Source organism: Herpailurus yagouaroundi, unplaced genomic scaffold (assembly GCF_014898765.1).
Source record: "Herpailurus yagouaroundi ecotype Mexico unplaced genomic scaffold, PumYag 181, whole genome shotgun sequence".
NCBI classification, from domain to species: Eukaryota; Metazoa; Chordata; class Mammalia; order Carnivora; family Felidae; genus Herpailurus; species Herpailurus yagouaroundi.
Genome location: NW_024412412.1, coordinates 2,781,525 through 2,809,223, shown reverse-complemented (window position 1 = coordinate 2,809,223; position 27,699 = coordinate 2,781,525). Strand labels below are relative to the sequence as shown.

Genomic DNA, 27,699 nt, shown 5'->3' with positions numbered 1-27,699 from the left:
TTTGTTTTGTTTTGTTTTGTTTTGTTTTGTTTTGTTTTGTTTTGTTTGTAATTTAAGTCCCTCTGTGCCTCTTTGATAAGAAAGCTGAAGACGAGTTAGTTAGAGGAACAGTGCGTGAAGCCTCCCAGCAGGATTGAGGCAAGTGGCATGTATGGGGAAATGGCATCTAGGTTCTATGCGTTTGGAGATTTTTCTTTTCTTTTTTTTTTTTTTAATTTTTTTTTAAACATTTATTTATTTTTGAGACAGAGACAGAGCATGAATGGGGGAGGGTCAGAGACAGAGGGAGACACAGAATCTGAAACAGGCTCCAGGCTCTGAGCAGTCAGCACAGAGCCCGACGCGGGGCTTGAACTCACATACCGCGAGATCGTGACCTGAGCCGAAGTCGGACGCTTAACCGACTGAGCCACCCAGGTGCCCCGGAGATTTTTCTTTTTTAAGTAGAATTAATTTTGAGTCAATGACATGGAACGAATTATCCAGGCCCTGATAACAAAATAACATCCTCATTAAATAAAATATGTAAGTTACTTTTTACAAGAAACAAGATTCTATTCATTCTTTAAGAGCAAACAAATTTGTGTGTATGTGTGAAGGCTTCGTAGAGCAGTTTTAGGTTCACAGCAAAATTAAGAGGAAGGTACTGGTTTCTCACACACCCCCTAGCCCGCATGTGCACAGCCCTCTCATGACCAGCACCCCCGCCAGGCGCTGTGTTAGCTACAACTGATGAAGCCACGTGGCTGTGTCATCGCCGCCCAGAGTCGGTCGTCTGCGTTAGGGTGGCTCCTGGTGGTGGGCATTGCATGAGTTTGGAAAAATGAACGTGTCCCACCATTAGAGTCTCGTACAGAGTATGTTCAGTGTTCTAAAAATCCTCCGTGCTCCATCTAAAGATGTGTGTTTATTCACAGCTCCCAATTTGTCATATTTTACATAAAACAACACACAGTCCCATATGCTCGGTTTGTATCAATTTGGCAAATTTTCCCTTTCACCTCTTAATAGCAAAGTAAAGGAAAACGGAGATAATGCAGATTTACTTAAAATTCACCATAAATCACTGTTTCTGCTTTGATTTACTCAACACCCCTTCACATGAGAGCACATAATTTATTTCCACAACCCAGGGAAACTGTAAGTCCGTAGACATAGGCGTGAATGGTGGCATAGCCGTGTTCCCCTACACGGACTTGCATGTAGGAAGCATTGCTCAGTGGTAAGTGGGATCACACCCTTCCGTGAGGCACTGCCTGTACGTGTGGCTTAGGGTCGGGAGAGGAGCACCGAGTCCGGAAAGGGAAATGGGGTGTCTCCCCAGCCCTCCCTCTCCCCACCATTTCTAATGCTAATTTAAATCACAACAGCACCTGATGCCCAATTTAAATGGTTCTATTTCCTCTGGAAATGTGGTTTCCTACTGATAAAACTTAGCATTAGGGACAATTGATTTAGTATCTTGCTCTTTTAATAAGCCCCTTTGTTGATAAGCACATCGCTAACCTGAGCGGTGGTACCAGTGTGTTTAAAATGTACTCATACAAAGGAAAAGATTTGCACAAAGCCCTGTTCGTGAGAGAGGGCCGGGACATTAATTTGCCTTGAATATGTGAATAAATGCGTAATAAATGAGCAAATGGGAGCACAGAGGAGGAGAGAGAGGGAAACATCATGTAGGTAATAATACTTAAATATGTTTGTAATTGTTCCCAGAAGATAAACATAAGGTTACTTATGTTTAAGGTCACTCCAGGTTATATTTTGTAGATACTGATTTATGTTTCTTTTGCAAAGTTTAAGAAACAAGTCTTCTATATATTTTTAGAAGCACCTGATTTAGAAATGTTTAAACAGAGGGTAGTGTGTTATTCTCATAGAGCCTATAGGGTGTTGATGTACTTGATTATGCAGAGGAAAACTCATAAGGAGTTGCTACACAGACCAACTGTAACAACAACGAGATCCTGAGAATTTGTCAAAAAAAAAAAATACATAATGTTACAAAACGCCAAGAATGTATTTTAAAGATGATACCAAAGTCCTGACTGAACAGCATCTCCTTCTCACAAACCCAAGATTCTCTTTGGAGAATTGACAAGTAAATGATTTCATCTATTTTCATTAAGAAATCTTTACTTGTAAATGTTAACTTCTATAATTATTCTGTATTTCTCAAAATATCCTCTGCGGATTTTAAATTTTTTGAAGTCTAGAACCTTGTCTTTCTTTTTTTATTTATGTTTTCTTATTCCTTCCTATTTTATCTATTAGGGAGTTTTATCTGTAACAGGTAAAAGTTTGGTAATGACTTTGTGTTTATCAAAATACTCCCTAGCAGACTTTTCAGGTTTCTTTGAAGGCTAGAACCTCATCCATTTTCTCTTTGCTTTCATCCCGAGCACTGTGGCCTGGGCACAGTACACATTCACTAAATCCCAGAAGTCTGAGTCACTTGTTGGCCTCAGCAGGTGGAGGAAGTGTAGTGGCCACCCTCATGGCTTTGACCGTGGGGGGTGTGGGGCCTCATGGCATTGACCCTGGGGGGTGTGAGGCCTCATGGCATTGACCCTGGGGGGTGTGAGGCAGGCAGTAAGAGCAAGCCCACGACGATTCCAAAGGGTGAAACGTTGTGAAGGGAAAAAACAATGTTGACAAAGTGATGGACTTTGTTGGACAGAGCGAGCAGGGGAGGTGCCTCCAAGAAACAGCCACTGTGCAAGGACTTGGAAGCATGCGTCTAAAGAACTAAGGAAACCACTTTGGCTAAATGTCACTGGGTCATTCACAGTCCCGAACACCACGTCTCAGTCAGCATCGTTCGTATTCACAGTAGCCTGGATAGGAAAGCAGCCAAAGTGTCCACCTAAGCGTGAGTGGATAAAGGAAGTGTGTGTTCACATACACAGGAATATTATTTAGCCTTAGAAAAACGAGGTACTTCTGTTTGTAACAGTATCGATGAACCTGGAAGGCATACTGCTGAGTGAAATAAGGCAAATATATAAAGACAAAAAAAATCAATGTCTCACTATCTGCGGAATCTAAAAAAGGCCAATCCATAGTAGCAACGAATGGAAAGCGATGAGCAGGGGTCAGGAAGTGACGGCCATGAAGGGATACTGGTCAGAGTTGTAGTTATGTCTGGTGAGTACGTGGAGAGAGCCACAGAATGGTGGTTCTAGTTAATTACGTTGCATGGCGTACCGGAAGTTTATAAAAGTATACATTCCCCGTGTTATCACTACACGCAAAAAGTGGTAACTGTATGAAGAGATGTGTGCATTAGCTTGACCGTGGTAATCATTTCACAGTGTATACGTATGTAAACTGTCATGTTGTGCACCTTACATACTTATGATTTTACCAAAAATGTGTGTGTTCCCACAGTGTTACTTTTTATTTGCATCTCTGCCCATCCTTGATTGGAAATGATGGCAAGTTTCGTTACAAATGTGTATTTCCATGTTACTACCAGGTAGACTGTTTATAGAATATCATATTGTCTGACACGCGATAGGTTCTTTGCCCAAAATTGGATCTACGTCTTCTCTTTCTATGGAGCATTAATCGCATGGAGTAAAGATTACACTTTGACAGCAGGCTCTGGCTGCTTGTTGATGGCCTTTGCCTTGCCTTGGAAGAATCCCGAAACGGCCATTTTTACACCCCTAATGAAAACAGTTATGTCGTGAGACCCCCTGTCTGTGGCTCATTACGAATCGTCCAACCATGACCCTCAGGCTGTAATGGATTATCACTGCTTCTCTGCAGGGTGTTACAGGAGGCAGGTCTGAGTAAATGTGTCAGGAAGGTGCTGGGAAGGAAACCACTGGCCTCGATGATGATTCTTCAGTTTCTTTATTCTCTTCTTGTTGGACCTTCGTCACTTACAGACAGACACATAAGAAAGAAAAAAATGATACAAAACCCACCTCAGGCCCTCAACTTCACATGCAGTGTTAACACTGGTTTGCAAGAGCTATCCGTCTCGACACCTGTTTCACAGCAGATTGCCAAAATAATGTATTCAGACAAACACTGCAGTTTGAAAGGGTAGACTTTTAATAAGTTGTAATGACTGTGTCACTAATTTTAGTAGGAATTTTGAATAGCCAAGTTAATGCCTTCCATCTCAGCATTGCTCGGAAGCACACCCGTGTACAGCCCGCTCAGGGCTGCGCACGTTAAATTGGATGTTAGTCGGAAGTCGGCCTTCTTCCTGGCACCACGTTCCCTCCTTTCGGGTCTAAGACATAGCCATTTGATACTTTTTTACAAGATTCCAGAGTTTTATCTCTACTCCGAAATAGATCTCATTAAAATGTCTTTCTGGTATTATGGTTCCTGTTCTCTCTGTCCTGTCTTCCTCCCTTGATTCCTGCCTCTCTGGATGCATCTGTCTCCTCTATTTGTCTATCATTGATTTCTCTACCTATAATTTATACTTATCTATTTACTTTCTTCTATCCTCTCCATCATCTGTCATCTCTCTCATTCATCTCTCTACCGGTTGATCTTTGTATCTTTTACCAATCCATTGTCTGTATCTGTCTCTCTTATCTGTCTGTCTGTCTGTCTCTCTCTCCATCTATCAGTATCTACCATCCACCTAACTCCCCGTTCCTTATTCTCTTTGTCACTCAGGATTCTAGCCTAATTTCATGACATCTCTGACTCTCTTTCTCCTCGATCACGTTATTGGTCACCAAAGAAAGCATTTCTTCGTTCTGGAGAAAAGGACCCTGTGCTGTATTAAAAAGAAGTGCATAGAATCCTAATATATGGGTGTATCTGACACAAATTGGTCTTGTCTAGTTGGTATGGGGTCGGTCACCATGACAGTGTTCTTTATGACAATAAAGCTTTGAGGCTTTGCAGAATTAAATGTAGGAGAAAACCTTCTAGCCTCAGATCTTTTCCATATGTTAATATGGACAATTACATAAAATCTGCATACATTACTCTAAAAATATTCGCGTCGGGCTCTGGGCTGATGGCTCAGAGCCTGGAGCCTGTTTCCGATTCTGTGTCTCCCTCTCTCTCTCTGCCCCTCCCCTGTTCATGCTCTGTCTCTCTCTGTCCCAAAAATAAATAAACGTTGAAAAAAAAATTTTTTTAAATATTTATTTCAGAGTGTTTTGGGTGTCCTCAAAATATATTAAAAGATATGAAAAGAATTCACATATGAGATATATTAAAAGAATTAATGAACAATTCTTTTGCTTATATGGAGTTATCTTTTGGTACTTCTAAGCACTATAAATGTTAAATTAAACATTTGATAGACGTTTATTTAACTTAAAACACAATATGGGTTATTTTCACTTTTAGAACTGGTAATCAGTGTCTCTGAAGGGATAGCAGTTTTGAATTCTATAAAATTCTGTACCTGAGAGTTCTCAAACGTATACAGTTATCCATAGAACTACTTTTTAAGACACCTGAATTTGTTTGAAATACAGTGGAATTAAGGAACAAAAATGTGGACTACAGCTGAATATTTGCAGCATGGAAAGTCATGGAAAACGTCTGTGATACCAAATGATGGTCTTTGCCTTTGCTTTATTTAGGTCATCAAGCTCGCGTTTGAGGAGTTTGAACTGGAGCGAGGCTATGACACCCTCACCGTGGGCGATGCTGGCAAAGTGGGCGACACCAGGACCGTCTTATACGTGTAAGTACGGGACGTGGGGTCTCCTCTCGTCTAGCGCACGCGGCCGTCTGTGCCCTCGTGGGTGGAGCTTGCTGAGCTCGGGTGTCCAAGTCTGATTTCACATGAGGACTAACTCAGGAGTGTGTTTCCTCTGTTTCCACGTTTGCTTGTTCTTTATCAGTGTTTTCGGAAGTACAGGTATTTCCTAGCACCGTGCCATAGGTCTTACAGAGCCCTCACAGCCTGTAAGACCACGTGCTAAAAGCAGAGAGGTTGTCGGGGAGTGGCCCTGGGGTAGCGGGCTGTGCCTCTGTGCATCCAGGGTCCCGAGGGGGCTACGGCCACAGCCCTGCTGACAGGACCAGCGTGTGGATCGCCGCCCTGCCGCTTGCCAGGGGAGGCGTAGTGGGCCCTGCAGAGCGTTCCCTGGATGCCTCCCCCGCGTGCCGAGTTTGGCTTTGAGGACGGTTTTGCCACTCCTGTGGGACCTCTGCTCTCCAGACTGAAACCACGATCTGGGAGGATCTCTGGTCATCAGGGCTTTCGACACAGAGGGAAGCACCTTGCACGGATGGCTTCATGCAGTGGCTCCCGCTCCCGAGCCAAACCTTCCTCCCTTATGGAGGCCATTCTGCAGGGTCTCACCGTTTCCTTTTCTCAGCTTACTTGTGCAGCGCTCAGGTTTGCTTTTTATTTGTGGGGAAGCTTGCCCCCGACCCCTTCAGCTTGTTATTCTGCCGGAAAAAGGCAAAGCAAAACAAACAAACAAACAAACAAACAAACAAACAAAACTTCCCTGGCCATTACACTCCCTCACTCTAATATTTAGCAGTTGCTTATGAGGTGACTCGCTTTGTTAAAAAAAGTACTGTAGGTGAACCTGCTGTCCATGTGTTAACAAATGGATGGGCCGTTGGGGCGCCTGGGTGCCCGATCCGTTAAGCCTCCAACTCTTGATTTCTGCACGGGTCATGATCTCATAGTTGGTGAGACTGAGCCCTGGTTTGGGCTTTGCATTGAGCATGGAGCCTGCTGGGGATTCGCTTGCTCTCCCTCTACCCCTCCCCTGTTTATATTTCCTTTCTCTCTCTCTCTCTCTGTCTCCCAAAATAAATAAACTTAAAAAAATAAAGAAAGAAAAGAAAAGAAAAGAAAAAGAAAAAGAAAAGAAAAACAAAAGGGACCATATTCTGACTACATTGGGAACATGCTTTTGTCATTTATTGTATTTTGGGCATCTTTCCCTACGAGCACATGTCACTACCTCATCCTCTTAGGGGTCAGTTCCTACCACTGCTAATAATTAAAATCATGATTTATGATGGTAATTATAATAATAGCATTAGTAGTATCATAGCTAATAATTATTAACTGTCTCACGTATCATGTACCGTACTAAACACCTAATACATATTATCTTATTTGGTCCTTACCTTTACCCCGCAAGTTAGGGGTTAATAGTCTCCTCGTGTGATAAATGATAAGACTTAGACTTAGGTAGATTGTAGCGGGATTCGCTCACAGAGTCATGACACCGTTTGGAGGCGTTTCTTTCCAGGAAGCAGCTTTATTTGTGCCGGCATTGGCTCAGTTGGGTAAACGCCACATGGCATCGTCTTTTACACATTCTTGACTTCTTTGTCTCCCATATATGTGTAATGTACAGACATACGGTCTGACTGGGTGCTCTCATGTTACAGGGCCGTGAGGCGTGTCACGAACCAGGTTGCCTTCCCTTATCTTGAGGTCTTTTCTCACCACCTTCTCAGGGAGGGGACTCTACCACAAGATTAGAGGGTTTACCCCAGCTCACAAGCCTGGTATGCATATACTACATTGGATATGCATCCACGAGGATATGCTGCATATATGTGGGTGTTTAAACCACTTATCCTTCCCCAGTGTCTGCTGCTTCCTACGCATGGACGCCGCTCGCTTCCTGAGGCATCCTCGCGGATCGCCTTTTGCTTTCCCTGCCGCCTCACCCTTGGCATTTACGAGCAGGGGTGCAGTAAACGAGTCCACTTGCCTTGTGCGCCTTCAGGAAAAGCTGCAGGAGGTGAATTGCAGGGGGAATGGGTAACTTCGTTTACAATGTCATCTTTTCCAACAGCCCCCCGAAAAGTTTCTCTCAGTCTAGTCTCCCACCACAGTATATGCATGATGCCCCTCTTCCCCCACCCTCACCAAATATTCTTTTTTGCCAAATTACTGGACAAAAATCCATTTATTTATTAGAGTCCAGACTCCTGCAGGGTGTGGCCCAGACAGACGACACTATGGTTTTCAGGCCCCCACACCGATCGCCCAGCCTGGCATTGGCCTGCAGGAGATTGCAAGCACCCACGGCATAGATGGGAAGGAGGCCACAGAGCCAGCGACGGAGTTTCTGGCTCCGGCTTTGCTATTAACTATCTCTGTGACCCTGAGGGAAGTCACTTTACCTCTCTGCACCTCTGTCTTCATGCGTGTAAAGTGTGTATAATAAAGTCCCCCTGCCTGTGGCAAGGAGCAGAATGAAATAATGCATGTGAAAGTGCTGCAGAGCTAAGAAATGTAACCCACAAGTGAAGTAACTTTATTATTACCATAACAGCTAATTTACGGAAGGGTGTCACTAAAGCAAATGAAAGAAAATTCTAAATAAATGCAAAATATGAAATATAAACGAAGCAAAGCAATGCCCTATAAAATCCCTTAGGTCACTATTAAAGATCTAAAGTCATACACCTATTTTTTCTAATGCTATTTGTTGTTAAGAGAGCAACAGCAAACTATGTATTACATTGACATAAGTGTTATTAGAACTTCCTCTCGATAGCTCACATCTATAAGTGAAACACTAAATAGCCAACTGAATCAAACTGAGATGCCCTTTGGGAAACATAACGTAGCAAAGATCACTTGGGCATTTAATCAGCGGCAGTGGAGAAAAAGGAAGCCACTGATAGATTTCCTCAGTAGACAAAATCACAGAAAAAGAAAGAAAACAAGGAGAGAACCACAGCTGTGTCTTCAAATAAACACGTACTTTTAGGGAATACATTGACAAATATTTTTGAGTGCTTAAAGGCTAGACTTCATTCTTAGTGCGGAGCTGACATCTCACTGGAGAGAGGCAGATATGGGGGCAGGTATGTACCAGACCAGGGATGAAGTTGTTGGATCTCATGATGCAGATTTCAAATAAAATATGAGTTAAGAAACTTCTTTTTGGAAGACTGGTATTCACTACCTCAGGTTCAATATGTTATAGGTTTCCCCTCTGTGTGGGGGGGGTGGGGGTGGGGGTAGGGGTGGAATTCTAGTCTTGGATATTCAGGAAGAATTTGGAGAGTGAGGATAGCCTAATCGGTTCATCCTAGATATGGTTGTAAAATGTCCAATTTCTGTCAGTGGCTTTTTAGTTTCTTAACATTCTTGGCACAACAAGAGGACAACTGAATTTAGGAGAGACCCTTTTAATGATCCAGTCTTCCCAGCAGACAAACAGGTTACTCTGGTTATTTTTACAGAGGGACAAACTTAAAATTAAATAACTTATTTGGCAAATCTCTGTTGAGATCTATCCAAGAATATATATTGATAACGGTCTGGAATTTAATTTGCAGAAGAATTGCATCTGGAGTTTCCTCTGGCCTTTTCAGTTATTAGCAATGGGTGGCCGGGCAGTTGCTTTAATTTTGGGTTATAGGTTTTAAATGTGCCTCTTAGGGGATCAAGAACCAACCTCAGGGAAGTCTTCAGGCAAGTAGCATTGCCTGCATCCAATGAGATGCGTGGGTTAACTGCTAAGGGTACCAGTTGTTTCTTACGGCTGGTTGACCTGTTATTGCTGAAGCCGCTACTCGTTTCTAGAAGCTTCCTGAGCCCCTGGTGTGACCATGGCCATGTCCCCTTGCTGTTGTCGGCAGGTCCTGAGCCGAAGGGCATCCTTCTCTTTTTATTAAAACGCTGTGGAACAGCTCTAAGAAAGCAAACACTAAAAACTGATGATTCCATGTTCATGTATCTTTGATATCATCAGAGGACTCAATCAGTATACATCTCAGTGCTTTGGAGAAAAGCTTGAGTGGTTTATGTTAGGAATAAGTACATGAAGACAGCTCCTTGAAGGCTTTCTAGATAAAAACCTGTGTTTCCGTGATCAGAAATCAAGTACACTCCTTCGGTTCTTGGAAGCCTGTAATCACATGATCACAAACATTTCTCTTCATATTCTCACCCTTCTAATGGGCTTGCCTGTGCGCAAGGGTGCAGCTGATAGCATACATCAGACTTTATCTATGTTAGCTTTCCCATTGCTGCCTCTTTATCCGGGAGCTTTCTTACGAGCTTCTTTGCAAAACTATTTATCGCAACTCAGGCATTGTGGTAGGATTCAGGGCGGGCTTCGAGGGGATGGTGAGCAACGGAGAAGTCAGAGACTGCCAGCCTTCGTTAGGACCCTAGAGAGGGGTCGCAGAGCAGGACCCTCTCTGGATGGGCTACAGAGTCTAGATTCTCTGTTCCAGCTACCCTTCCAGTGGGGAAATAACTGACTGCTGAACACCAGCATTCTAGGTTTGGGAGGCTAGCTGTTTCTGAGGTGTCTGGGGAGGCAGGCTGACCTAGGACGTTGGGGGCCCGTGGGAAGTTGTATTTGGAGGCTCCTTGCCTACAGAGGAGAAGCCGTAGGTCCCAAGGGGTGGGTAGCGCACCTGTAGTGCCTGCTGGAGATGGAGTGGGGAGGGCTCCAGCCAACCCGGGGCCCCGCCAACCTGAGTCATTTTCCAGATGTTCTGCTGAGTATGCTGCCAATATTGACTGACGGTGACTGCTTTCTCTAAGAAGCCGGGAAACACGTGTCTTTCTTCTCACACTGTTAACCTGAAGAGCTAGGGATCTCTTTTCCATGACTCATCAGCCCACAGCATTTCAAATTTGTGTGGCGTGTTTTTGACATGAAGCTAACTCAAAGGCAAAGTTATTCTCTTTGTGGAGGAGATAAGGACATTTAAAACGAGAAGGGACATCCGCTTCCACAAGCCTGGATCCCTGTCTCGTGCCTTTCAACCTCACAGGATTGTGTACGTGTAAAATGGAATGGTTAATAAAAAATGGGTTGAGAAACATTAGAAGTACAGTGCCACAAGCAAATACTACGCTGCTAGGTATTACATCTGCTTTAATACCACAAATCATGCGGGGTTCAGCAGTATTCTGCGTCATCTTTGGACATGGGAGGTACTAGAAAGGAGGCGGCCAGGGAGAGATGGAACTGTCATGTACTGACTCTTGTCTGCACCTGCGTTGCCTCATGGCAGTCTTGCGACAAAGGATTGTTTGCGCGAAAACAAGCAGAGCTCTAGTTCATGGTCATGTAGACAGCACACTGCTCAACGGGTATTTGAACTCAAAACGATTCCTGTTCACTTTTGAATCTGTAACAAAACATCACAACGAGGATATTGACATTGATTGATACAGTTTACTAATCTTAGACTTTCCTGGTTTTATTTCTGTGTGTGTGTGTGTGTGTGTGTGTGTGTGTGTGTGTGTGTGTTCAATTCTATACCATTTTAGCACCTGTTTCAATTCGTGTACCCACCTCAGGTCAAGACACATACAAAGCTAACTCATGTTGCTTTTGCTCATCATATCTGTGTCCCTCTCCCTCACTCCTCCCTGACGCTGAGAGCCACTCTGAATTCCATCCGTACAGGTGTGTCATTTGTGAGAGTGTTACATACAGGGAATCACAGTGCCTAACCTTCTGTGCTTGCCGTTTTATACTCAGCAAGATTGCCTGGATATTGAGGAACTATTGAAGAATAGTTCTGCCTTTCCATGACTGATGTACTCCGTGATATGGATATGCCACTGTGTGTTTAACATCTACCAAATTGCCTATCATTTCTGTACAGGTTTTAGCGTGACCGTGAGTTTTCATGTGTCTTGGATAGAACTCAGCACTGCTGTTGCTGGGTTGTATGTTAGTTGAATGTTTTGTTTTATAAGAAACTGTCAGTTGACGCTGAACACCTCTTCTTGCTTTTTTGTCATCGAGACATCGTTTTTGGTAAACTGTCCAGGTGTTTTTCCCCTATTTTCTCATTGGATTATTTAACATTATTTTTAAGAGCTTTTCGTATATTCTAGATACTAGTTCTATTTTAAATTTTTTTAACATTTTATTTTTTTGAGATACAGAGAGAGAGGGGGCAGAAAGAGAGGGAGACACAGAATCTGAGGCAGGCTGTGGACTCTGAGCTGTCAGCACAAAGCCCGACATGGGGCTTGAACCCACAAACCGTAAGATCATAACCCGAGCCAAAGTTGGATGCTTAACCAACTGAGTCGCCCAGGTGCCTGTAGATAATAGTTCTTTACACACGGTGTGCTTTGCAAATATTTTCCCTCAATGTATTACTTTTTCTTATCTCATTTATATATGTCGTCACAGCAGAATTTTTAATTTTGCTTAGGTCTACTGTATAAACTTTCCTAATCATAACTTCTGCTTTTAGGTGTCAATTTGAAGGACTCCGATTTTCTTGAGTATTTAGTCCTGTTGGCTATTTTCAGGTCTGAACCATCCTGTAGCAACTGTAGAATAAGCTTGCATATGTCTGAAAAGTGCTTGATGGGATTGTGATAGGAATTGCATGGCATTGTTGAACAGTTGGCAGAGAATTGAGTCTTCCAATTCACAAATATAATATTTCCTGCCATTTATCAAATTTTGTGCGTCTGTGTTAACTGATATCAGTATATATTTGTCCTCTTTTAGCTAGTTCATATTGTGAATTACATTAGTTGACTTTTGAATGTTGAACCAGCCTTACATGCCTGGAATCAATTCCACTTTGAGGAAGAGAACAATTCTTGTTACACAGTGGACTAAGTTCTATAGTATTTAACTGAGGATATGTTTGTCTAAGTTCATGAGACATACAGGTCTGTAGTTTCTAACTTCCTTCTTTCTTTCATACTTCTCTTCCCTTCCCTTCCCTTCCCTTCCCTTCCCTTCCCTTCCCTTCCCTTCCCTTCCCTTCCCTCGTTTCCTCCATCCCTTCCTTCTCTCCCTCCTTCCTTCCCACCTCCCTCCCTCCCTCTCTCCCTTCTTCCTTCCTTCTCCCTTCCTCCCTTTCCTTCCTTCCTTCCTTCCTTCCTTCCTTCCTTCCTTCCTTCCCCCACCCTTCCTTCTCTCCCTCCTCCCTTCCCCTTCCTTCTCTCCCTCCTTCCTTTCATCCTCCCTTCCCTGCCTCTCTCCTTCCTTCCTTCCCTTCACCCTTCCTTCCTTCCTTCCTCCCTTCCTTCCTTCCTTCCTTCCTTCCTTCCTCCCTCCCACCCTCCTTCCTTCCCTCCTTCCTCCTCCCCTCCCCTCCCCTCCCATCCCCTTCCCTTCCCCTATCTATGTCTAGTTGTGCCATGAAATTAATACTGGTCTCATTTAATGACTTGAGAAGTATTCCTTCCTCTGTTATTTTCCAGAAGAGTTTATGAAAATTGATGTTAATTCTTCTATAAAACATAGATAGAATTTTCCAGTGAATTTCTGGGTCTACAGATTTTTTGGGGGGGAGCTTTTTGATTACAGCATCAATTTCTATAATTGTTACAGGACTATTCAAATGTCTGTTTCATCTTGGTTGAATTTTGATAGTTAGTGGTTTTCAAGGAATTGGTTCATTTTTTTATAACCTGTCAAATTGCTGAGTCTAAAGTTGTTCATAACATTTCCTTATCATGCTTAATGTCGTTAATGACTGCTGAATTTGTAGTAATAACTACTCTTTTATTTGTGATGCATGTCTTCTCCCTCTCCCTCTCCCTTTCCCAGTCTTCTTAGAAGCTTATCAATTATGTTGATTTTTTAAAGTAACAGTTTTTATTTCTTTTATTTCTATTTTTTCTATTGCAATTTTATTTATTTCTGATATTTATCATACCCCTCTTCTCCTTTGGATTTATTTTACTTTACTTTTTGTAGTTTCTGGAGGTAGGAACATAGGTAATTATTTCATTCCATTTCTCCTGTCTAGTTATTTTTAGTACTATAAATTGTCCTCTTGGCACTGCTTTAGCTATATCCCAGATATGGTTTTTTTTTATATGTTTTGTTCTCATTTTTCTTCTGTTCTTTATTTGTTTCATTTGAGACTTCTTTTGATCATGGATGTGTGTTGTTTAGTTTTCGTGTGTCTAGAAATTTTCCTGTTGCCTTTTTGTTAAGAATTTCTAGTTTGATTCTGTTGTGGTCAGAGAACACTTTCAGTAGTATTATTTCAGTTTCTTTAAATGTGTTGAGGTCTATTATCTGGCCCAGAATGTGGTCTGTATAGGTGAGTGTTTCAGAGGAGCTTATGAGGCATGTGTGTTTGCTGCTATTGGGTGTAGTGTTCTCTATGCCAGTTAGATCCTGTTGGCTAATTGTATTGTTCACATCTTCTGTAACCTTGCTGATTTTCTATCTAGTTTCTGAATGAGGGCCGTTAAAATCCTCCACTGTACTTGTGGATTTGTCTGTTTCTTCTCTCAGCTCTATCAGTTTTGCTTTATGTATTTTGAAGTTCTAATGTTTGTTGTGTACAGTTAGGATTTGTGTGTCTTCCTGGTGGATCATTTTATCATTGTATAACACCCCACTTTGTCTCTAGAATATTTTTTTGTTCTCAAGTCTACTTTTTTGAAATTTAATGTGGCCACTCCCGCTTCTTTATTGTCAGTATTTTCATGGTATAACTCTTCTCCTTTTCCTTTCAACATACCTTTGTCCTTGACTTTGAAATGTGTTTTTTTGTTTTGTTTTGTTTTGTTTTTTGTTTTGTTTTTTTTGTGAACAGCATGTATTTGGGTCATGATTTATTGACTCTGCCACACTGTGTCTTTTGATGAATTAGACAATTTACATTGAAGGTTATTACAGAAAGAGTTTGTATGTGCCACTTTATTATTTGTTTTCTAATTGTTTCTCTGGTTCTGCTATTTCTTTTACTTACTTTCTTGGTTTTCTTTTCTAGCCTTCCTGTGGGTTACTTCCACATTTTTTAAGGACTCCATAGTTTTCAAAATGGTTATTGTGCATATTACAATATACATTTGTGACTTATAACAGTCTACAGGTATATAAGTTCCCTATTATTGGTGTATCAAATTATGACAAACTTGGTGACTTAAAACGGAAATTTATATTCTGATAATTCTGAAGGGCAGAAATCCAAAATCAGTTTCATTCAGCCAAAATCAAGGTGCGAGCAGGACTACACTCTCTCCAGAGGCTCTGAGGGAGGATCTACTCCTAGATGCTTCCAGCTTTTGATGGCTGCTAGCGTTTCTTGGCCTATGGCGCCATCACTTACCTCTCTGCCTCCAAGTTCACACTTTCTTTCTCTTCTGTCTGAAATCTCCCTCTGCCTCCTTCTTCTGAGGACACCTTTGAAGGCATGTAGAGCCCACCTTCGTAGTCCACTACCATCTCCCCACCTGGAGATGCTTAACTTAAATACATTTGGAGAAATTATTGCCATATAAAATAACATGCACAGGTGTCATAGATTAGGACATGCACATTAATATGCCATCCGCCTATTACAATGGTATCAACATTTAAAACTTTTCCATGTAACCTCACTTCCTTTACCTTCCCAACTTTTAAATGTCATTGAGTATCAGAGGTGTTAAAATACTTCTTTCAATCATTAAATATGATTTCTAGAACTTATTATGAAAGAATAGTATACTTTATATTCTCATATAGTCTTCCCTTTCTTCCTGATGTTTCAAGTTTCTCCTGTTACCCTTTCATTTCTTTTTGAAGAAATTCACGTAACCAGTCACTATAGTTGGGTCTACTAGCGGCAAATTATTTGTCTGACATTTAAAAAATTTTTCCTCTTATTTTTAAAGATTACATTCACTGGACATGGAAGTTATCCTTGATAGTTCTTTTCTTCAAACACTTGAAAAATTTTGTGACACTTCCTGTGGCCTCCAGTGGTCAGGAGATCTACTGACATTCAAATTGGCAAATATGAGTAAAAAATGTGTCCTTTCTCTCTGGCTGTTTTCCAGATTTTGTTCTATGTCTCTAGTTTTCAAACATTTAATTAGATGTTCTTGCATGGTTTTGTTTGGATTTATCCGGTTTGAGGGTCACTGAGTTTCTTAGAACTGTAGGTTTATTCATTTCACCATATTTGGGCAGTGTTCAGCAGTTATTTCTTCAAATACCCTTCACTCCAAGGTCTTTCTCTTCTTCTTCTGGGACACTGAAGATGCCAAGTTTGGCCTTTTTGTCCCCCAGGTTTTGGAAGCTCTGTTCACGTTTTGTTGTTGTTTTTGTTTGTTTTTTGTTTTTTGTTTTCTTTTTTCAGTCTCTATTCTCTCTGTTCAGTGTAGGGAGTTCTATTCATGCACTCTCAAGTTCACTGATGGCATCACGCATCTCTACCATGAGCTTTCTAGAAATTTTTGTTTTAATATATGTTGAATCTTTTTAGTCCTATAATTTCCACCTGGTCTTATAACATCCATTTCTTTCCTGAGATTTTTTTTTCTACCTGTTTTCAGAGACTTTGTAAAAGACTGTTAAAGCTTTTACATGATGGGTGTTTTAAAGCCCCTGTCAGACAGTTGCCTCACCCGTTCCTTTCAGGTGTTGTCGGCTGGTTATGTTTTCCCATTCAAGTCTTGATTTCTTAGCTCTTAGCAGGACAATTGTACACTCGTTGTTTCGTCTACCATGTTAGGACACGTTGATACTCTAGAGATCCCTCATTATAGCAGGCAATCACCCCAGGTAGGCTTAGCACATGGGCCTTTGGCAACTTTGTGGGCTTGGGTTCCAATGACAGGTTAGTTATCAGAGACCTGAAGATGTTGTCTTCATCAGCTTGGTTTATCTGGTTCTGTTGGCTCTTGTACTCCTCCTTACTGGGGCCACGATGTTTCTGGGAGGGCAGGAGTTGGTGAGGTCCCCCTACTAGCACCTCCTCCCCCATCTTACCCCTCACCCCTCATTCTGCCTGTGGATCTGGGAGGGGAGGAGAGTCTCAGCCCCCAGTGCTGAGGGACAAAGATCTGCCTTGATTGGATCACCGGTGTGGCTGGGTCTCTCATGGGTTCTGTCCTCTGTGGTATCTTTCCTCAGAAAAGGGAACCCCAGGCTCATGAGGAAAGTAAAGGCCTTCCCTGTATACATATCACTGTTGGAGTCCCTTCATCTGTCTACCTGGCTGCCTGAGGTTGTTAAAGGAATATCATTTATATCCCAGAGAAGGATGAGCTCATCTGGAACCTTCTCTTGTCTGGTCAGGGGTTGGCAAACACCAGTCTGGTTGGTCTTCTGTTTGCATGAGGAAGACAGCTGGCGCTTTGCTATCTCTCTGGTGCCGGGTCCCAAACCAGCTTTCCTTCTACTCCAGCCCTTCAAAGTTCTCTTCTGGTTTTCTCCTCTGCCATTCCCAGCGTTTAGAACTGCGACTAGTGGAGAAAAATGGTAAAAAGAGTCCCCATGTCAGGATTGGCCAGTCCATACACCTTTAAATAGTCTGCGGCCATCAACGGCAGAAACCTGTAAAATAACTACGTTGGGGGGTGCCTGGGTGGCTCAGTCGGTTGAGCGTCCGACTTTGGCTCGGGTCATGATCTCGCAGTTTGTGAGTGCAAGACCCGCGTCAGGCTCTGTGCTGACAGCTTGGAGCCTGGAGCCTGCTTCCGATTCTGTGTCTCCTCTTCTCTCTGCCCCTTCCCCGCTCATGCTCTGTCTCTCTCTGTCTCTCAAAGATGAATAAATGTTAAAAAAAAATTAAATAAAAAATTAAAAAAATAAGAGCTGGACACTTTACTGACCGAGCCACCCAGGCGCCCCTGTGTCTGCCCACTGTTACTAGGGATCTGAATCAGGGCATCTAAATCTTACTACCTCATCCGAGGAATGGTCTGTCCAGGTACCTGAACAGATCTCATGTTCTGTCTTCTTCTAAATTCATTAATCACACTTCTCCTTAGTACTCGCTAGGTCCACCCAATTAAGACAGATGGCCAAATAAAACATTTAATTTAAATAACTGCTTTTTCTACACTTTTTGCAGAACTTAGGAAGTTTATGGACAGTAAGGCACTATAAGAAATTCAAAATCAGTGAATTCTAAGCCAGCTTGCAACTTAGGAAGAGCATTTAGTTTTCAACAGCCCAATTTACGATTAAAATGAGTACTTTAAAGGTTTAGTGCACTATTTTCCTTTTAGATACCTGCAGGAATAATGCACATATAACTTATTCCAGGGCTTCTACTACACAGCTTTGTGGCATCCTCACTCTTGGGTCTCTTTCATATCCAGGTTTGAGCAAATTATTGTGTTTTTTTAAATTAATATACAGTAAAATCGAAGCTGTGGGTATACAGCTATACAAGTATCTATACCACCAAAATCAGGATACAGAGTGATTCCATCACCCCCGAAACTCCCATTGCTTTCTTTTAAGTCTCCTCCCTGGTCCCTGGACCCTGGACCCTGGAGAGCTGATCTGTCTCCATCACTATAGTTTTGTCTTATCGCAAACATGGAGTTATACTTTACATAATTCCTGAGAATACAAGTGGGAATGTAAAATGGTACATCCCCTCTGGAAAACAGGCAGGCAGTTCCCTATGAACTTAAGTATACATTTATGGTAAGATCCAGCAATGCCACCCCTAGGTATTTACCCAAGGGAAATAAAACTTACCCTACACAAATGTGTACGTGAACACTATCCTAATTGCCAAAGACCTGTAAACTGTGTAAATGCCCTCAGTGGGTGACTAGACGAAGGCTCCGTGGTATATTCACACGGCAATTCTACTTGGTAGAACCAGGGACAGACTATTGACATAAGCAAAAACACGGGGATCACGGAGGCATTACATTGCGTGGACATTGTTGTGATTGGCTTAGCCACCCTTTCTAGCAGACACATGTCATGTATGTACGGACAGAACTGTTGAACCTTTTCACAAGGGCTGAAGAAGAGATCTGTTCAGAAATGAGACTGCTGTCCTATAGATGGTATCATTACCAGCTGTCAAAACATCATGAAGTCACTGTGTCCTGTGGGTACAATTATGGTTTTGACCCACTTTCATATGAAGGAGTTGAGATTTTGAGTTGAGATTTTTCTCAACTCAGTGTGCCCTGGTTGTAGCCAAGGAACAAATATATAATCAAAGTCATTTATTTCTTCCTGGCCTGATCATTTAATATAGTGGAACTTCCTGCCTATTTCCATTCAACATGGGGACTGACTACAGAAGACATATCAAACCGCTTCATGCAAGCTGACTCTGTCTTCTCTGAAATCTATCAGAAATTCATAGAATGTTAGATTTCCACAACTCCTTTTATATGATTAAATGCAATTATTTCACAGATGAGGAAGCTTAGAGGCAAAAGAATTATTGAAAATTAAGGGTGAATTAATAACAGAGCTGTAACAGAACCCTAAAAACCAAGTCCTGGATATTCTAGGATACAATAAAGATTGCACTCATCATTTGGAAATATTCCTATAAAATTTAAACATGTGGATATTTAGCGAATTTTAATGATGGTTGTTAATTTATATTTTTTATTGATGTGTTTACTCCAAAAATTTTGAATGTTATATGCCAGAGTCTGGGATAAAAAGACCAAGATATAAGTTTGCACTCAGGGAAAATCAGAATTCAGTAGGAAACAGATGTTGAAGTAGGTGCCTATGATATGTTTGACTTAAATGAGGCATATGCAGAATTCTACAATGGTCAGAGAAAAAAAAAATCTTCCATTGTCTAAGGGAGTTAAGAAATGCCTAGTGAGAACCCTCAAATCTTTAAGAATTCTTAGCTGCTCTGCAAGAAGAATGGGCATCCTAGGTAGTGATGTCAGTTACCAAACACCTAGAGGTCGAGAACTGCCAGTATTTTTGGAGACTGGTTACACAGGTCAATATGGCTGCGTGGAGCACAATATGTGTGGAGGTTGGAAATTCCACTGTAGAGACAGAGGGCAAGAGGAAGCTGGGAACCTGCAATACAATGGCTTTTTTCTCAAAAGAAAATTTTATTGTAGTTTTCTAACAAGTAAGTCAAATTACTTAGTATTTCATTAGAATCATTTTATCTTTAGTTTTAAACCAAAATACTGTGTATTATAAAGTCAATTTAGGAAGAAATGAAGCTGTTTTTAAAAAAGTGATTAAAATGATATAGTTAGGCTGACTATTAAAGTATTTTATCAAAACAAACATCTATTTTATTTTTCAGGTACTAATAATTGAAAAAATTCTGTTTAAACAGATAAGCAGTTGCAGGGGTCACAATAACATTTGCTTTTTGTTTCTAAAGATTCATTTTTCAGTGCCAGGAAATGGAAATAGTTCCAGAAACATGACAAAAGAACAGGAGGGAAATTCTTTTCCTTTGTTTTAAATGGTTGTAAAATGAAATTTAAGATTAAAAATCTAACACAAAAGTACTTTAAGATTTTTTAAGTAATTTTTAAAAGCATTAAATAATGTTAAAATAATTATTTTAAAATATTGTGACTACCATCTCACAATCCTTTTCATAAATAAACCAGTTAAATAAGTAGCAGGCTTAAATTCTAAAGAGAAGTACAAATCCTAATCTGATTTTGGATTGAATGAACTTTGTGGAAAGTGTAGCCCTGCACCAGCTCACTTAAATTCATGTGAATCAACAGACTGACGTAGATGGAAATAAAATAACATCCAGTGCATAAGTACAAGAAATTCAAATATATTCACCAGAAGTATTTCTGACGTAGTAAATTTGGCAACATAGGTCTTTTCAATGTGTGAACATTTTCTACATGGTGGTTCAGGTTTTGACAACTTAAAGTTAATTCCAGTGCCTTAGACGGGAAAGGACTACAGAGCCAGGAGGCCGTTAGGAGGCTGCCTCCGTGATGCCGGTTTGGGAACATCAGCGCTCAAACTGAGAAAGTGGAGACAGAGAGAAGGATGCGGTGTGATTAGTAGGACTTAGTGATGAACGGGTGGTGGGGAGAAGGCACTCTCACGCTCTACTTCTCGTGACGAGGTGGTTGATGCTATGAGGGGGGATTTAAGAGACTCTGAGGGGCAGGTAGTTCCTGTCTGATTGCTTCCATGTTCTTCCTCCTATATTTGCAAATAAAGTTCTCTTCAGAGATAAAGGGAAATAGATTGGGAGGGAGCTTGAGAAAGGTGGAGATAGTTTGGGATATCAGCTAGTGGCACGTGAAGGGAAAAGACACCGAATGTGGCCCAGGGAAAGAGTGTTTTTTGAGTGGCTGGCGGGAATCTGGAGATCACAGGTCCAGACATACTGGTATGAGTCAGCGAATTCTTCATCAACTTACAGGAAGATAGAGGGGCTTGTTGGGTCTTATTAGATCCATGGAAGATGGTAAGAATTTCAAGAGTGCTGGCAGGGACGGCTGAGACATTGCATCAGAGTATCAGCTGCATTGTCCACAGCATGCAAAATATAATGACGTCAATGATAGAGGCCCCAGGAATTTAAAGAGTGGGTTTCAGTGGGGCGCAAGCACATGACAGTTCACATCACATGTAGATGTGGCCAGAGAGAGCGGTTAAGATGATACAAAGTATAGCAAAGTACCAAGCATGAGGGCAGTTGCACTGTCTGAGAGCGGGGGAGGGGGGCGTCACTGGGGTTGAAAGGATCAAGGAACCACGAATTGTGTGCCAGAATTATCCATGTGGACACTCTGACCATCCACGGGTAGAGATGGCCGTCAGCCAGTGAGTTGCAGGGAGGTGATGACAGACGTGAGCAGTGAGGTAGAGTCATGTCATGAATCTCAAGGTCGCGGGGGGTGTAACGGGTGATTAGAGAGTGGCAGTGGGGAACGTAAATCAGAAGGGTGTTGACTCCACCTCCAAATGGTATTGATAAATTATTCCAAAAGGAAGATGTGGTGTGTAACACACACACACCACACACACACTGGAATATTCCTCAGCCATTAAAAGGAGTGTAATCTTGCCATTTGCAACAACACGGATGGAATGGGTGGATCTAGGGAGTATTATGCTAACTTAAATAAATCAGAGAAAGACAAATACCACATAATTTCACTGATATGTGGAATCCAAAAAATAACAACAAACACAAAACCCGAAATAGTCTCATAAATACAGAAAACAAACGGGTGGGTGCCAGTGGGTAAAACAGGTGAAGAAGATTGAAAGGCACAACATCCATTTATAAGATAAATAGGTCACAGGGATGACAAGTACAACATAGGAGATACAGTCAGTAATACTGTAAAACACTATGGTGACAGATGGTAACTAGACTTAGTGCTAGTGAGCATTGCATAATGTGTAGAGTTGTTAAATCACTATGATGTACACGTGGAACTAATATAACGTTGTATGGCAACTGTACTTCAGTGAAAAAGAAAAAGAAGAAAAAAAGCACTCTCCTCCACTTACCTTACATGTAACTTAAAAGCCAATATATTAGCGTATAAGAAAAACCAAGGGTTATAATACTTTCTTTCTTACGTTTGTGTAAACTTTACAACAAAATGATACTTGTTCTTTTCTCTTCGTTTTCTTACCCAGCGCAGTGAATTTAACTTAAGGTACAACAAGTATCTGTTTGTAATGGCTCTGAGTAAGATCAGACTTCCCTTCTTATATTCGTATAGTCTAGAAAATGTTATCCAAGAGAAATAAAGGAAGAGAAATAAGTCATATAAAAAAATGAGCAACTGGAACCCCCCCTTTCCTCCAGAAATACTCGACCAAACCTCTAACCGAGAAGTTATGAGAGCTGATTACAGTAATGAATGAGCAGAAATTTTAAGGCATAAGAGAATAATATAAGGTAGCCAGGATTTTAGAAGACAGAAATCAAGGGAGAACAGATATGCATGAAGGTGAATCTTGGATTTCACAAATCACTTTTCCGGGGGCATTGTCTGACTCTCAGTTTAGGGCATCCTGGCAAACAGGTGTCTGTGACCCAGAGAATGTGGTTTTGGGAGACACGGGATATGGGGGACCCTGAATTGGGCTATCAAAGCTGTGAGGACTTGGGGGTCCAGGATGTCAAGGGAAAGGGAATCATGGGGATGGGAACCTGGCATCTGCTGGACTTTGGTCCTTGATGTATTTGCCCAAGACCAACTTTCCAGGAATCAGAAGGAATGAGCCCAAGCAAAACTTTGCTGCAACTGGTCTACAGAGCTCAGCAGAACTTTTGGAATCTTCAGTGCTAAGGAAACAAAGGTGTCTCAGACCTGTTGTTTCAAGGACAAGATCTACTACTAAAAACCGTGTTCTCTGGGTTGTGACCCAGAAGGGGATAAGCACTAGGAAAACCACATGCCTGAAATGCAGCTGTGAATCATTCCAGTGACGGAATGGGTCAAAGTGGTCACTTTGCTCCCAGAAGAACATTAAATACTCCCAGTAGAACATTAAATACTCCCAGTGGAAGGTCACAACATACAGAACCTCTAGCATGGCTTATGCACAAGGTCTGACATTCAATCAAAAATTACCGGAAGTGTCCAGAAACAGTGCGCAATGTCTGCAACCAAGAGGGAGGGGACAGATAAGGAGCAAGATATCCTGACGTAGCAGTTATCATTCAGGACTCTGACAGTTAACTATGGTGCATGTGTTTAAAAGATAAGTGAAATAATCAAGAATTTTGCCAGAAAACTGTAATCTATAACAAGTCAAATGGAAGTTTAAGAATTGCAAGATACATTATCCACTATAATTAATCTATATGATTGGAACCAGAAGATGGTTTAATAAAAAAATCCCGGCTGAATCAGGAAAAAATAATGTACAGAAAGTGTGTGTACATTTGGAGTTCTGGAAGAAAGAAATTGAGAGAAAATAGGACGTAACCAGTATTCAAAAACATTACCACTAACAATTTTCCAATACTGACAATAGCCATCTAGGTAGAGATTCAAGCAATTCCATAAGCCAGGGAGGATAATACAAAGAAATCCTCATACTGGCACATTACAATAAATCTTCTGAAAAACAGGATGAAGAAATATCTTAAAAGCAGCATAAGCAAATGAATATTATTTTCAAAAGAGCAAATATAGGATTGATAGAGTGCTTCTCAGTATAAAGAAAAAAGGTAAAAAGACAACAGAATAACATATTTGAAGTGTTGGGGGAGAGAAAAGCTATTAAGTAAGAGATTTAATTAAAAAATAATTGACCAGGGACACCTGGGTGGCTCAGTTGGTTAAGCATCTGACTTCAGCTCAGGTCATGATCTCATGATTTGTGAGTTCGAGCCTCGTGTTGGGCTCTGTGCTGACAGCTCAGAGTCTGGAGCCTGCTTTGGATTCTGTGTCCCCTTTCTCTTTGCCCCTCCCGCACTCACACACTGTCTCTCTCACATTCAAAAATAAACATAAAAAAATTTAAAAGTTGGCACAAAAACAGACACTCAGATCAATGGAACAGAATAGAGAACCCAGAAATGGACCCACAAACGTATGGCCAACTCATCTTTGACAAAGCAGGAAAGAATATCCAATGGAATAAAGACAGTCTCTTCAGCAAGTGGTGCTGGGAAAACTGGACAGCGACATGCAGAAAAATGAACTTGGACCACTTTCTTACACCATCCACAAAAATAAACTCAAAATGGATGAAAGACCTCAATGTCAGACAGGAAGCCATCAAAATCCTTGAGGAGAAAGCAGGCAAAAACCTCTTTGATCTTGCTCGCAGCAACTTCTTACTCAACATGTCTCCAGAGGCAAGGGAAACAAAATCAAAAATGAACTACTGGGACCTCATCAAAATAAAAAGCTTCTGCACAGCAAAGGAAACAAACTAAAAGGCAACCAACGGAATGGGAGAAGATATTTGCAAGTGACATATCAGGTAGAATCAGTACTCAAAATCTATAAAGAGCTTATCAAACTCAACACCGAGAAAAACAAATAATCCAGTGAAGAAATGGGCAAAAGACATGAATAGACACTTCTCCAAAGAAGACATCTAGATGGCCAACTGACACATGAAAAAATTCTCAGCATCACTCATCATCAGGGAAATACCACAATGAGATACCACCTCACACCTGTCTGAATGGCTAACATTAACAACTTAGGCAACAATAGATGTTGGCGAGGATGCGGAGAAAGAGGATCTCTTTTGCATTGTTGGTGGGAATGCCAGTTGGTGCAGCCACTCTGGAAAACAGTATGGAGGTGCCTCAAAAAGTTAAAAATAGAACTATCCTACAAACCAGAAATTGCACTACTAGGCATTTACCCAAAGGATACAGGTGTGCTGTTTTGAAGGGACACATGTACCCCAATGTTTATAGCAGCACTATCAGCAATAGCCAAAGTATGTAAAGAGCCTATACACACACACACACACACACACACACACACACACACACACACACAATGGAGTATTATTCAGCAATCAAAAAGAATGAAATCTTGCCATTTGCAACTACGTAGATGGAACTGGAGGGTATTATGCTGAGAGAAATTAGAGAAAGACAAATATCATATGACTTCACTAATATGAGGACTTTAAGAGACAAAACAGATGAACATAAGGGAAGGGAAACAAAAATAATATAAAAACAAGGAGGGGGAAAAACATAAGAGACTTCTAAATATGGAGAACAAACAGAGGGTTACTGGAGAGGGTGGGGGGGGTGGGCTAAATGAGTAAGGGCATTAAGGAATCTACTCCTGAAATCATTGTTGCACCATATGCTAACTTAGATGTACATTAAAAATATAAAAAAATAAAAATTTAAAGTAAAAAAATAAATATAATTGACAAGAGGAAAAACAAAAAACTAATTTATCATTAAATCATATTCTAAATAAAAGTCAAAATTCTCTGATGAGATAAAATAATATAAATAAAATAATTAAAAAGAATACAACACAGTTATATGCTGCTTTCAAGAGGCAAACATGAAATGCATATAGTAGAGTGGGTTGAAAGTAAAAGATTAGGAAAAGGTATTCCTTGTAAGAACTAACAAAAAGAAGAAGAAATATTATAGCTTTATAGTCATAAGTCAAAGTAAATAGACATTTACACTTGACATTTATGTTCTGTGCACTTTGTGATATGTTACGTTTCGATAAAATGCATGCAAAGGGAAGAAAAACAACTCTCTTCGAACCAAACAAGCAAATACGACACCAAATATAAGAGAGCAATGTCTCTAACAAAGAAACAGTCTTCAAAAAGAAATATGTTTTTAGTGACTGCACATCACTCGCCTGCACATCACTCACTGTAATTCTTTTTTTTTTCAATTTGTGTGTAACTGCATGAGCTACTTCACATGTAATGACTATTGTTCATCTGCCTTTGCGCAATCAGGCTCTCTGTACCGCCCAAGGTGAGCGTGTTGGGTTGATAGACAAATGATGCGATTGATGGGGCGAATCATGTGTTCCTATTCCCGAAAGTACTTTGCTGAAAGCAGAGCTTCCTATTTGATTAGAGACATTTATTTTGGTTGAATTGATTTTTTTCTTACACTTTTTCTATTTCGGCATGCTTTTTGTCAGCGTGTTGAATTCAGTCAATGGATTTAGTGTTTCTTTTCACTGGCTGACAGCAGCCACTATGTGACTGTTTTATTAATGCCCAATGATTGTTTCATTGAAACTTCCATTTGGTGTGACCTAGACATTAATATGCAGAGTGAAAGTTGAGTACACTTGCCAAATCTGTTTCAGCTATGCACACACTTCTTGTTGATATTCTCTTAATGTATGGTTACTTTTGGTTTTATATATATGTATGTGTGTGTGTACATGTGTGTGTACATATATGTATGTGTGTATATTTATGTGCATATATGTGTGTATGTATGTGTGTATGTACACACACACACATATATCCTTTTCTATAATTTCATAGAGTTGGAATCGTACACTATGCAGCTTTTCAAGTTCTTTTTCATGGCTTGATAAAATCGCTCATTTCTTTTTAGTGCTGAATAATATTCCATCCTATGATGTGTTTCTAAAAGAGATGGTGTGGTAAGGTACATGATAATTGAAACTAAACAATCTGAGCATTATGTGAATGAATCAGAACACTTCTCAGCTTAGGGATGTTTCCGTGTTGATGGTGTGATGTCGTACAACCATACAGCAGTAAGAGATATCCGTCCGTCACACGGGATGACCACGGGTTCCGGATTTAGCACTCATCGTCCTGCACCTAGAGTAGGACTTCCGCTCCAGACACTAAGGGCAGTTGGTCACCCTAAGTCAGTTTTTAAAATGAAAGATACAAAATTCGATCACAGAAGAATAATTACTGTACAACGGCTGTAATATTGAAGCTGAAGTATAAATACACATTACAAGTGGCTATGGATTCTTTGAAGCAAGGTCTTACGATGTATATACCTGTACTTGTTTGTTTAAGCAGCAAGACCTTCAAAGCAAAAGTAGAGATATTTGGCGATTCAAATAACGGTTTCGACATTTCTGTCCTGTGCAGACTCACTGGCTCCAGTGTTCCTGACCTGATTGTGAGCATGAGCAACCAGATGTGGCTGCACCTGCAGTCTGATGACAGCATCGCCTCGCCTGGATTTAAAGCTGTTTACCAAGGTATGGCCGCGACGCGCTTGCCGACCCCTGAAACTAGCATGCGTGCAGTCGTCAAGGACCATTCTCAGTGAGTTAGACATAAGTAAATTTGGAATGTCACAATAATGTTTAAAAATAGGGACTAATTACTTGCAACTTCCTTAATTAGAACCCTACTTACAGTTCTTTTTGCAAAGAACTTTTAACTTGTGGAAAGCCTAGCTTGCCATGACGTGTGCCATCATTAGGTCGAAATAAAGAGCAACACTAAGTACGAAACACAAGCTATGAAACATTTTTATGCTTGTGGATATTGGCATTTTATCTCTTTGAGAGGGAGATGTTATGGTTATGACTAAGGGAAATATTTTGAACAAAGTATGACTTGGAGTTGCGTTAATTTAATTAAGCTTCATTACATACAC

At 40.9% G+C, this 27,699-nt stretch overlaps 1 protein-coding gene across 1 annotated transcript in view; it reads left to right on the top strand.

Moving 5' to 3' along the window:
* CSMD1 (CUB and Sushi multiple domains 1) overlaps positions 1-27,699 on the top strand; it is a 1,645,367-nt gene that overhangs the window by 1,159,528 nt on the left and 458,140 nt on the right. The window contains exons 10-11 of the mRNA XM_040490416.1: positions 5,574-5,677; positions 27,183-27,295. Coding sequence (XP_040346350.1) covers positions 5,574-5,677; positions 27,183-27,295 — 217 coding nt within the window. The remainder of the gene's footprint in view (positions 1-5,573; positions 5,678-27,182; positions 27,296-27,699) is intronic.